Source organism: Eulemur rufifrons, chromosome 18 (genome assembly GCF_041146395.1).
Source record: "Eulemur rufifrons isolate Redbay chromosome 18, OSU_ERuf_1, whole genome shotgun sequence".
Taxonomy (NCBI): Eukaryota; Metazoa; Chordata; class Mammalia; order Primates; family Lemuridae; genus Eulemur; species Eulemur rufifrons.
The window spans coordinates 30,805,477-30,818,362 of NC_091000.1; the positions used below are offsets into that span (position 1 = coordinate 30,805,477).

The following is a 12,886-nucleotide window of genomic DNA, read 5'->3' on the forward strand; positions in this document are numbered from 1 at the left end:
GTGAAGTCATGCTAACAACATCATTTATTCAATTTAAAATTGGAGTGACTATTGCATATAAGAAATGACAACAAAATAAATTTTTACGTAGTTCTTCTCAACTATGCAAACTTCTTGCAAATTTCAGCCTCTCCATTACCTGTTCATAATGGAAGTCTTAATAGTTAAAATGATTTTTATATGAATTTTGTTTAAAATTGCTTAGAGTATTTGGTTTTGAAGGTTTCTAGAAAACTTACTCTTTTTGTCTGTTACTGTGCCGCAGGGTTGGCAAAGCAGTGTTCAGCTTTCTCTGGAGCTACCAAGGCAGCAAGGATAAAAATAGGACAAACTTTAAGAATCCCAGATATTTTCAGATAACAAAGACTGATTTATGTGGGCCCGTTTTGTGCTCTGACAAAACATAGAGAAGCTTTTGTGCTGTGATTAGCAAGGGTGCTGATGTCAGTTCTCTTGTCGAGCATCAAGCTTTATTCTGTGGCTAAATTGTGCTTTGTACCATAATCCAGAGAACCTTTGTATCTGCCTTATTAAAGTGTGTAGTTTATGTAATTGCTTTTGTTTTCCAGTTTAATCTGTGCCAGATTCAATGAGAGTGACTCATTTTGTGACTGAGACAAATATTCACATTTGGACCATGTTAAAAATAAATAAATAAGTGGCAGGTGCTGCTTGGCTAAATTCTGTCTTTTAATGCTGTAATTTCCTGCTGTAAGGGTTCATGTCTTGTATAATGTCTACTCAGCCTCCGTAATCACTAGCCCAGTATAGCTAGTGCACCTCAGTCATTGCTAGTCATTTCTTGGTTATTTATTTTAGTTTTTAAGGCCTTTTGAATTTTAACAATGTGATTTCAACAAGGAAGCAAAGGAATGGATCAACCAGAAGGCAGAGCGACATATAATCTGTACCAAAAGGACACGCTTCATTCTTTTCTGTTTTTGTCATTTTCCCAAGGGGTTTTGTGCATTTGTTGTGGTAAAGTTATCTTAGTTATGTTTATTTTATCATGTATGTGTTTAGTACTGGCACTCTTTTTTTTCCTCAAAGAGAAGAGGATTTGAAAGCACTCCTTTCTTTTCATTGTGGCCCATATGTCCAATCTAGTGTACTCAAGATTTTTACAACTTTTTACTCTTAGAGGAATTCTATGTATTTATTGTATACATAGTTCTATGTACTAGGCACTGTGCTATGCATTGGGTATGTAATGGCAAATAAAGTAGACATGACCACTATCTTCTTGGATTTTTCAGTCTGGTTGGGAGTTAGATGCTAAACAAATAAATAAAAAGAAAAATTGAATTGCAAAGTTATGCAAATCATTACATAGGTAAGTAATAGAGTCTCTAAAACTATGCCTTATTATACATGGGGGGTAGTTAAGTTGCAGATGGTCAGGGAAGGCCTGAAGGTCGGAGTTAGCCAGGCAAAGACTGGGGGAAAGAACATAGTGGACTTAGGAAACAGCATGTGCAAAGTCCCTGAGGCAGGAAACAGTTTAGCCTCCTATAAACCATATTATTGAAAGGGAGAAGAGACAATTGATAAAACTTAAGAGAAAAAAAGAAAACTGTATTTAAAAGATTATAGATGAAGTATAGAAGCACAGCAGGACGGCACTATGTAGTGTAAGGGCAGATAATCCTCCAAACAGCCCAACGGAGCCTCACTAAAGTGCGGTATAGAAATTGATGCTTGTAATACTTAGCCTGAACCATTGGGGAATGGGTGAATATGGTCAATGAATTATGTAGTAAGGCATTTTAGAAAGATTTCCATGGGAGACATTAAAGTTTTAAAAAGTCACTTCTGTAGTTAAAGATGGAAACCTCACTATCTGGAGAAATGACTTGCTAAAAGATAGGATTCCTTGATGGCCCTGGATAAATGACATAGTACTCTATGTTCTTTTCCCTTTACTTCGTCATTACTTTTTCGAGCTTACTGCTTGATAGAGAAGTATACATAGAGGCATAATTTTACTAAGAGATGACATTTTTTATTTTGAAGTAAATAGTTATTAAATGAACAGATTTTTATAATCCAGAAACTTGTGTTAAAGTCATGTGAATGTAACACTTTATGACTTTTCAATATTATCTAAAACATCTATAGGACTCTATCCTACCTTTTCCTTCTGGACACCAATTATTTACTTTTTCCTTTGAGCTGCAGTTAGATTGGGAAGTTAATTTATTTATTTATTTATTTATTTTTTATTTTTTTTTATTTTATTTTTTTTTTTTTATTTTTTTTTGAGACAGAGTCTCACTCTGTTGCCCAGGCTAGAGTGAGTGCCGTGGCGTCAGCCTAGCTCACAGCAACCTCAAACTCCTGAGCTCAGGCGATCCTCCTGTCTCAGCCTCCCGAGTAGCTGGGACTACAGGCATGCACCACCATGCCCAGCTAATTTTTTCTATATATATTTTTTAGCTGTCCATATAATGTCTTTCTATTTTTAGTAGAGATGGGGTCTCGCTCTTGCTCAGGCTGGTCTCGAACTCCTGAGCTCAAACGATCCACCCACCTCGGCCTCCCAGAGTGCTAGGATTACAGGCGTGAGCCACCGCGCCCGGCCTGGGAAGTTAATTTAAAATATAGATGATATTAAACAATTATTATACACAATGTTTTTCAGCCTCTGATTTTTCTAGTCATCTTGTTAAAGGATTGCATAAATTTTTTCCATAAAGGAATGCCTGTTCATTTAGCAATAGTTCTGCAGCTATTTTGCCAGGGTTGCTATATTCTCAAGTATTTTCATGTATGTTAAATATTTTCTTCACAATTAGTCAATTCCTTGAAGGTGGGAATCATGAATTACATACTTGTCTTTCTTCCCACAGTAGCATAGTATTTGCAGTATAATCAATAACATATTGATTGATTAACTCATTGATTTTCTTCTTAATGTATCCACATTTTCTTGAATGAATACAATTTAAGGAATCTCTTAAAATATTAAACCTAAAGTTATCACCAAAATTAATTCAGTTAGCATCAGTACAGTTGTCCAAATTATTAAAGACTGAGCGGGCTGGTTTATGGATCGCTCAAACCCCATAGTTTACATTTTTTCTGTCTCTGCCTCAAACCATTGTCATAGCTTCCTAGCACCTACATCGGAGAAAAGCAACTGCTCAAAAGCAATTCATGTCAGAAGTTATTATAAAATGTGGTGAAGATGGAGGCTAAGGCTAAACATTTGCTGGAGAAGGGTGTGTGTATTTTAGTTATTATTCCTTTATTCTCTTGGTCCACATGTATTTTTCAGGATAGAATGAAACTGTTTTTTAGTTGGTATTACAATAGTTTTTGTGTTACGTATGCCAAATTTTATAAAACATAACCATGGAGACCCTATCATGTCATACTATATTGCTTTTGGTAATTTTAAATTTAGTAGATATTTTCCTATAAATAGACTGATATGTTTGTTAATGAAGGCATAGAAATAGTGATTTGGGGAAATTGGCCTATTTTAACAGTACTAACAGTGTGAGCATGCATGGTCTATTAGACTGTATGTTGAACACTGAATTTGTATACTATGATGAGAATCATTTCTGAAAATGCCATAAGCATAAGTTTGGCATTATCCCAAGTTATTAGTGGAAAAGAGACATGCTATTTCTGGTTGGTTATACTTTTCTAAAACTAAAGGATTGAGATGTTGTGATTGGTGCTCAGTCATGATCTTCAAGTAAACAGAAGTGTACAGTGGCCAGTAAGCATGTTTTACTCCACTGGGGTTCATAAAATGTCTTGTTTCTCCATCCTTCCACTTCTTGGAATGTCCTCTTTAGGCGATCTTACTTCCACTGTTCAGTCTGGAGCATAGAATGTCTCTTAGTAGGTGACTGAGACTTGCTGAAATAGGTCTCCTTTCCATCTAGCTGACAGCTTGCTGGTGAGGAAGAACTTCAAAGAAGAATAAGACTTAAGTTTGTTTTGAGGCACAGAAGTTGGTTAAAGACTGATGAAGAAGACTGTCGTTTGGTTCTGCTTTTCTTACTTGGTGGATATAAATTTTAAGGAGGACGATAGTAAAAATGTATTATCCTCCAAAAAAAAAAAAAAAAAAAAAAAGCCTCCTTGGCTTTTCTAGGCATAGCATTAAACTCAAAACTTCCCAGAACTTGTGGAGGGAATATGTGGTGAGTATAGGTCCACATTGCCAATATGTGTTTGTTGGGAAGAGGAGGAAGAGGACTAAAAATAGTTGCATCCCATACTCAAGATTACAGATCTTATTTGTGTAGCCTTTAAACAACAGGCTGTCTGGCCAAAAAAAAGACACAGTCTGTGGCTTGCTTCCCAAGTGAGAAGCCAGGAAGGCTTCTAAACCTTTTACCTCCTTCGTACTCCTTGCCCCTCACACCAAAAAAAAAAAAAAAAGTAATCTAGAGTTTAAAATCTGTAAGAGCCTTACGAAGAAGCATCTTTATGTGTATTCTTTATGGCATGATATTAAGGCAGGGAAAACATTGCGTTTTAGAAAATTGTGGTAAAACAAACATAACAAAGTTTACCATCTTAACTATTTTTAAGTGTACAGTTCAGTGGCATCAAGTACATTCATGTTGTTGTGCAGCCATTCACCACCGCCAACATCCAGAACTTTCTCGTCTTCTGCAGCTGAAACTATATACCCATTAAACACTAACTCCCCACTTCCCCTCTCCCAGCTCCTAGCAACCACCATTCTGCTTTCTGTCTATGAATTTGACTGTTCTAAGTACCTCATATAAGTAGAATCATACAATATTTGTCCTTCTGTGACTGGCTTATTTTACTTAGCATAATGTGTAACTTCATTCTTTTTCATATGGTTATCCAGTTTTCCCAGCACCATTTCTTAAAACCATTGCTTTTTTATATTTAGTAAAAATCAAACCTTTCTCAGTTTATTGACTTGATACTGTATAGTAGGAAATTTAATAGATATTATATATATATATATATATCTCTCTCTAATTGAGGTGTCAGTAAACTTTGCTTTTCAGAGTGGCAGATTATGCTATGGAAAAAACTTGTGAATTTCTCCGGACAATGCATTTGATAAAATTGGTTTGATAAATGTGCATCTTCTTGAAAAATTTCTTTCAAATTAATACTAAATGGATATTTTTGTTTTGTTTCTAGGCATGGAAGAGGAGATGGTTTGTGTTACGCAGTGGCCGTTTAACTGGAGATCCAGATGTCTTGGAATATTACAAAAATGATCATGCCAAGAAGCCTATTCGTATTATAGATTTAAATTTATGTCAACAAGTCGATGCTGGATTGACATTTAACAAAAAAGAGTTTGAAAACAGCTACATTTTTGACATCAACACTATTGACCGGATTTTCTACTTGGTAGCAGACAGTGAGGAGGAGATGAATAAGTGGGTTCGTTGTATTTGCGACATCTGTGGGTTTAACCCTACAGAAGAAGGCAAGTTCAAAAGTTTTATCATTCAACCTGAGTTCACCTTTTCTGCTGAATGTTTAGAAACGTCATAAAATTCTTTGTTATTTCAGTCATGCAACATAATGTTTTGTTTTGTAATAGGAACTTGTCATTTGGAAAAAGCACTGAACGCTTTAATAAGTTCGCGGAGAAACTTTTTACAGGTTTGAGAGAGAGGAACTTAACCATTGTGGGGCAGTCTCTAAACAATTGTCCTGAGGAAGAAGGTGACAAGAAGACATGCTTATTTAAGAGCATTTATTGAGTTCTAATATAAGTATTCAACTGAATACTTGTAGTATTATAGTATTCAGTTGAACCATATAACACTATTGACATTTGACTATTTTTCACCTATTAAAAGTAGCATCATATGTGGTTCAACCCAATTCTTTTTTGGTTTTTTAAATTTATTTATTTTGCTTTTTTACTTTAGCATATTACAGGGATACAAATGTTTAGGTTATGTATATTGCCTTTGCCCCACCTGAGTCAGAGCTTCAAGCTTGTCCACCCCCCCGACAATACACACCACATCCATTAGGTGTGAATATACTCATCCCCTCCTCCCACCTCCCACCTGCCCAACACCTGATAAACGTTACTACTAAATGTGCATATAAATGTTGATCAGTGAATACCAATTTGATGGTGAGTGCATGTGGTGCTTGTTTTTTCCATTCTTGTGATACTTCCCTTATAATGGGCTCCAGCCCTAGCCAGGATAATACAAGAGGTGCTAGATCACCCTTGTTCTTTTGTGGCTGAGTAGAACTCCATGGTATACATATACCACATTTTATTAATCCACTCATGTATTGATGGGTATTTGGGTTGTTTCTACGTCTTTGGAATTGTGAATTGTGCTGCTATAAACATTCGAGTGCAGATGTCTTTTTTATAGAATGTCTTTTTTCCATTTGGATAGATGCCTAGTAATGGGATTGCTAGATCAAATGGTAGGTCTACTTGTATCTCTTTGAGGTATCTCTGTATTGCTTTCCACAAAGGTTGCACTAGTTTGCATCCCACCAGCAGTGTGTGAGTGTTCCTATCTCTCCGCATCCATGCCAACATTTGTTGTTTTAGGACTTTTTGATAATGGCCATTCTCACTGGAATTAAGTGATATCTCATTGTGGTTTTGATTTGCATTTTCCTGATAATTAGAGATGTTGAGCATTTTTTCATATGTTTATTGGCTATTAGTCTGTCTTCTTTTGAAAAGTTTCTGTTCATGCCCTTTGTCCACTTTTTAATGGGGTTATTTGATTTTTTTTCTTGCTGATTTTCCTGAGTAATATATAGATTCTAGTTATCAGCCCTTTATTGGATGTGTAGCATGCAAATATTTTCTCCCATTCTATAGGTTGTCTGTTTGCTCTCGTGATAGTTTCCTTGGCTGTGCAGAAACTTTTTAATTTGATCAGGTCCCATTTATTTATTTTTGTTGTTGCTGTGATTGACTTTGGGGTCTTCTTCATAAATTCTTTGCTTAGGCCAATGTCTATAAAAGTTTTTCCAACATTTTCTTCTAGAATTCTTATAGTTTCATGCCTTAAGTTTGTTATCCACCGTGAGTTGATTTTTTTGAGAGGTTAGAGGTATGGATCCTGTTTCAGTCTTCTACATGTGGCTATCCAATTTTCCCAGCACCATTTATTGAATAAGGATTCTTTTCCCCAGGGTATGTTTTTCTCCGTTTTGTCAAATATTAAATGGCTATATGAGGATGATTTTATATCTGGGTTCTCAGTTCTGTTCCATTGGTCTGTGTCTCTGTTCTTGAGCCAGTACTATGCTGTTTTAGTTACTATAGCCTTGTAGGATAGCATGGTAAATTGATGCTTCCCAATTTGTTCTTTTTGCTTAAGGTTGTTTTTGCTATACAGGGTCTTCTCTAGTTCCATACAAATCATAGAAAATAAAATACCTAGGAATATATTTAACTAAGGAGGTGAAAGACCTTTACCGGGAGAACTGCAAAACACTGAGGAAGGAAATAGCAGAGGACATAAACAGGTGGAAAACCATACCATGCTCATAGGTTGGCAGAATCAACATTGTTAAAATGTCTGTACTACCCAAAGTGATCTTACAGATTCAATGCAATCCCTGTTAAAATACCAACATCATTTTTTGCAGATCAACCTGATTCTTTAGGTGTTATTTTTAAAACTATATATTAGATTATGAGGTTATGAAATAGCCAAGATGATTATCACTACCTGTGAAGAGCAAATGAAAATCAGTCACAAAACACAATGAAAACAATACCAAACAAATGAGTTTACTAAACACAGGTCCTACAAGGAACATGGAGGAAGGAAGAGAAGGAATCCAGGTTTGGATAAACAGTAGTGAAGAAAAGCTTCTTAGAAGAAAACTGATCGGAAACTGGGGGCTTTTGAGGGAAGTCATATTTCTGCATAAACACGAGGAGGAATGTGCCCCAGAGATGGAATAGAATTTTACTTGACTGAAGCAGAAAGGCTCTGCGTGAAAAGCCAGGGGAAAGTTGCTTACAGATCTTGAATGAGGACCTAGGATTTGGGGTGCTTATCTTAGAAAGAGCTGAGTGGTGAGAGGGCTCAAGAAGAATTTTACCAGTGGAATTCCTTTTCAGGTACTTTCCTATCACTGTCCTGACCACTTACTGCCTTTCCTGCTTCCCTACTTCTCTTCCTTTTGAAACAAACATTAGGAACCTAGGTAGGGGACTCCAATACAAGTTTAGGTTTGTAGAGCCACGCATCAGAAATAAGGTGAACTGAAGTCTTTGACCTTATTTTCTGCAAGTGTGCATTTATAAGGTGCCTTCCAGTGCTGGGGTTGGCTCAGTGGGCTGGGGCAAACCCCTGGGTGAGGGAATCTGGAATGCTCAACTGGGAGCAGCACTGAAAGGGGGAAGGAGAGGGGCTACTGAACTAGAGATCTTCAACAGAGCTCTAGTGAGGAAAAGCCTAAAGAAATTGTTTCACAGGAGGAATTGAGGCTTCAGTGGTTTTCATGAAGTTACTAAATTTGGTCACAGCGTAAGTGACTGGGTATTACTTCTAACTGTGGTTAAATTCCTTTCCTTTCTTGTTTGCATGTATAGTCTATATCTGAGTGCAGTAGAGGATTTTAAAGTCACAAATGAGATAGCTCTCTTTTTGATTTTTATTTAACAACTAGTCAGTAATGATAATTATTGGATTTAGACACCACATTAATTTCAATATGTGATGGATTTTTAGTGAAAATAATTTGTCATCTCCTAATCTTGTTGTTCCTTTGCCTGCTGCCTTTTCAATGTAGAATTTGTGTGGGGGACCTAAGAGCAGACTTCTGTCTCCATTGGTTGCCTATATAGATTGAGCTGATCTGAAAGGCTAAATAGTAGGGGTTCTTCCATCTCTCTTTGTTCTTTTTATAAATCCTCTTGCATATATTTAACAGAGAAATGAGATGTTCTCATAGAGGGTGTACATTCTTCAGTCAAGAATGTGAATGTCTAATTTTTGGAAGCCCGCTCGTGTGGGTAGAGTCAAGAACCCACAAATAAGAATTTCTAATGCTCAGGTGTCTGAGATTAATTTTGCATGTTTTAAGGCACAGAGTCTGGTCTTTTTGACCACCTTAGAATGATTCTTATCATCCAGGAGCTTGATGAACACCCAGTCAGCTCTGGGAAGAAGAAAAGCATGGTCTGCTTTAAAAAATTGATTCATTAGTTCACCAAATTATTTGAGTTTGCTAACACTGCTAGGCTGTGGGCATTTGTTCAACAAACACATATGAGATAACTAGTTGGGGAGATAAATGGTAAACATCACAGATGTGGAACTGAACATCTAGTGGAAGAGGATTCATTAAAAGTACTGTGGAAATTTGTAAATACAGTTCTCGTCCTCATGGAGCTTACAGTCTAGTAGGGGAGACAGGCAGATAATCCAGGAATTATAACACCAGTTGAGAAGTGTTCTGCTAAAGAAAAAAAGTAAGTAGTCATAGATAGCATGAGCACCTGATTTAATTTTATGAGGGTCAGGGAAAGCCTAGGTAGTTTTAAATGGCTTTGTGAATATAACATAATGTCCTGAGAACTTTGTTTTTGTACTTAGTAGACCTTTTCAATGATTTTAGAAGTCAGAATCAGTCACAACGTCTGTTTTCACTTTATAAACCTTCTACCATATAGAGGTAGAATATACCCTATACTTCCACCTTGGTCTACATTAACATGGAAATACAGGGAGGGGTGAAGTTTCAAACCTCAAAAGCTACAGTGACCTTCTCAGTGGCAGAACTCCCAAGTCCTTATAAACCAGATTAGGAGTATATTTGGATTGCATGAAGCTCTCAGTTTGTGAACTTTTAATCTTTACAATATCCATGGTGGGGTGGTTGTAAGAAAATTCATAGTATGATTAATCAATTTTGCTATATATATAGTCTGTGAAGTGGTTATCAAGAACAGCCTCACAAATCTTTATCTGTTCGTTAGCAGAAGGCTCTAAGGACTTTAATTTGCCAATGCTTTCTGTTAATACATTTAGTTCATGAGTTTTATCTAAAACCAACTGCATTTATTTTTTTAATTTTATGATTTAGATTTTTCACAGCTTTATCCTGGCCATTTCCCCAAATAGCCACAGTTAACAATGTCTTAATATACTATATTGAAGCATATGTTGAGTTTCTTGGAATAAGTCAGTAAAAGATGAACGATTCTTCATTATGTGGTACCAAGGAACCAAAAAAATACCTTATTATACTCTCTATAATTTTGGTTTTTCATGCATAGTGGCAAAACTGCAAAAGGGCTTTCAAGTCAGCCACTGCATTTCCTTTTGTATTCATTGCTAAATGCTTTTTAAATAATCTCCATGTTTAAAGATTTGTGTCAAATTCTAAACAGGCAACTGCTGTTATCCTTTGTAATCATATTTGCATTGTTTAATATGACAAGGCACATATCAAAATGTCTTTGTTCTTCCATTAACTTGACTGCCTGTTCTATATTTCTTGCTTCCAAATAGATCTCCCCACCAATCACTAAATAATAGGTGTTTTTGTTTTTACCTCTATCTGTCCCAAACCCTGTGCTCTTCCCATTTCAGAGAGCTGAATGTGTTCCTATTCTTGGCTTGAAAATTGGCTCATAGCATTTTTCACTATACCAGTTTCAGGCTAGATAGGGAAGAAATAACCTATGCTTAGATATCACAGTCTGAGAAAATAACTCTCCCAATCCCTGTGAGGATAACTAATTTTCCCCTGAAAACAAAAGGAAGGGGGAAAAAATCTGACCTGTGTTTTGATTCCAGGAACCTCTCAAAATATCGTTACCATGTTATTTCCTCTGCCCCAGGTGACCACTGCTATTATTGAATACTCAAAATGCTGGCAGGCTATATCTGTTTTTAAATTCCAGCTCATTAAACTGTGTGTGGTTCCTATGAATGCTTTTCTTTAGCAGATTTGAGGGTAGAAACTAATTTCTTTTGTTTTTCTTGGAAAGGTACAGATTTATTTTTTGTTTCTACAACACCAAGGTGGAAGCTGTTAAATGTGCTAAACAAGTGCGAGGAAGCACACATGAAGCTCACTAACTTCAAATAAAGGCCCCTGGTCTAATTTCAGGATGCAAGATTAGAAAGTTGCCCCTGAGTTGCTTTTCTCAAAATGCCTAGGTCTTAGCGACTTAATTTTAAAAAGTATGATTTCTTGTTTGATATTCTTCCCTTTAGTAAAGTAGGTAAACTAACATACAAGAATATACATTTACTTACTTTCCTGTAAAGCAGTCTTTCTCAATTAGGGACTTTTAAAAATTTATTTTTATTTACTTTTTTATTGAGGTATAACTTACTACTATGAGAGGTGCAAATCTTAAGTGTACAGTTCAATATAATTTTATATCTCCATCTATATCTGTACATAGATATAGATATCTATGTAACTGCATGCCAGATTAAGAAATGGAACGTGTCCGCTCCTGCAGGTTTTCTCAGGTGTCTTCCCAGTAAAGCTCTCAGCCAGATATAACCCTTTTTATTTTTTTACTTTTTTGCTTCTATCACTATAAATTAGTTTTGCCTATTCTTGAACTTCATGTAAGTGAACTTCATTGAGTCTGGCTTCATTTTTCCAGTATTGTTTCCTAGGGCTCAAACTCTTGTCCCATTTGTTTTTTAAAAAATATAATATTTTGAATGTTTAGAGGCATTATCTAGGCACCCCAACTTTTGTGAGGGACACTAACACCCCAGGGCATTATGGTTCCAAATGGGATAAAACCGTACTTTAGGCTCTGGGCCTGCCTGGCTTCTGTGAGATTTACGTAGCAAGTAGCAGGAGTTCTTCATCCTGTGTAGCATTCCACTGTGTGAATGTGTGGATCTGTTTGAATACTGATGGACATTTGAGTTGTTTCCAGTTTTTAGTTAATCCAAATAAAGCTACAGAGTACATTCCTTATGTGTCTTTTGATGGACATAAAAACTTAGTTCTTTAGGGTGTATACCCATAAGTGGCATTGCTGTGTTACAGGAAATATGTATATTTAGCTTTAGGAGAGTTAGTGGCTGTAGTTTTCCAAAGTTGTTGTACTGATTGTTTTTCTACAAGCATTGTATGAGAGTTCCAGTTACTCTGCATTCTCACCAGTATTTGATATTGTCACTCTTTAATTTTAGCCATTCTAGTGGGTGTATAGTGGTATCTTGTGGTTTTAATTTGCATTTTCCTAAGAACCAATTCAACTAGAGAGTAAGTTTTTGGTTTGTTTTTTGTTTTGTTTTATGACACATTTTCAAGCTACTGCCTTTGAGATGTTGATATATTAGAGTCTCCTGTGGTGGAGCTTAGCCACCTAGATTTGTAAAATGCCCCATAAGAGATTCTGAAGCTATCATACCTCTGCATAAGAATTATACCATTTGTCAACATTGCCTATGGGTTTATTTTAAAGTCTCCAAGAATGTTTCACAGTTGTATTAAGGAGAAAGTCGTGACAAGTAAGATAATTTTTCTACTTGAAACACATTAAACAGATTGTGCTGTAATTAGGGGGTCTTCAATAGCTGATTAGATAAACTGAAGAAACTGCAGGTTGCTCCACTGAAAACTGCAACTAATGCTGTTTCTTCTTTGTATCCATTTTTTAGATTTACTTTTATAAAATGTTCTTCCATTAAAAATGTATTCAGAAGAAAATGGTTATATTAGTATTAATAATGCATACTCTTTGTAGACTTTTATTTGCTAAATTAGACAAATCTATTTGAAATGCTTGTCTTTGCATAAAGAAAAATTCTTTACACTCTATAAATCAGTTATCAATAGAAACAGAGTAACCTTGACCTATTTAGCTTTGGTTGTGAACATAAAGGTAAAGTTTTATAATAGAAACAAAAAACCTATTTTATCAGTAGATATAGCC

The 12,886-nt window shown here is 35.9% G+C and overlaps 1 protein-coding gene across 2 annotated transcripts in view; it reads left to right on the top strand.

Annotated features, from left to right (window-relative positions):
• Positions 1–12,886, top strand: part of GAB1 (GRB2 associated binding protein 1) — a 118,133-nt gene that overhangs the window by 75,110 nt on the left and 30,137 nt on the right. For both annotated transcript variants that reach the window (XM_069493111.1, XM_069493112.1), the window contains exon 2: positions 5,149–5,443. In XM_069493111.1, the coding sequence (XP_069349212.1) occupies positions 5,149–5,443 (295 nt within the window). The remainder of the gene's footprint in view (positions 1–5,148; positions 5,444–12,886) is intronic.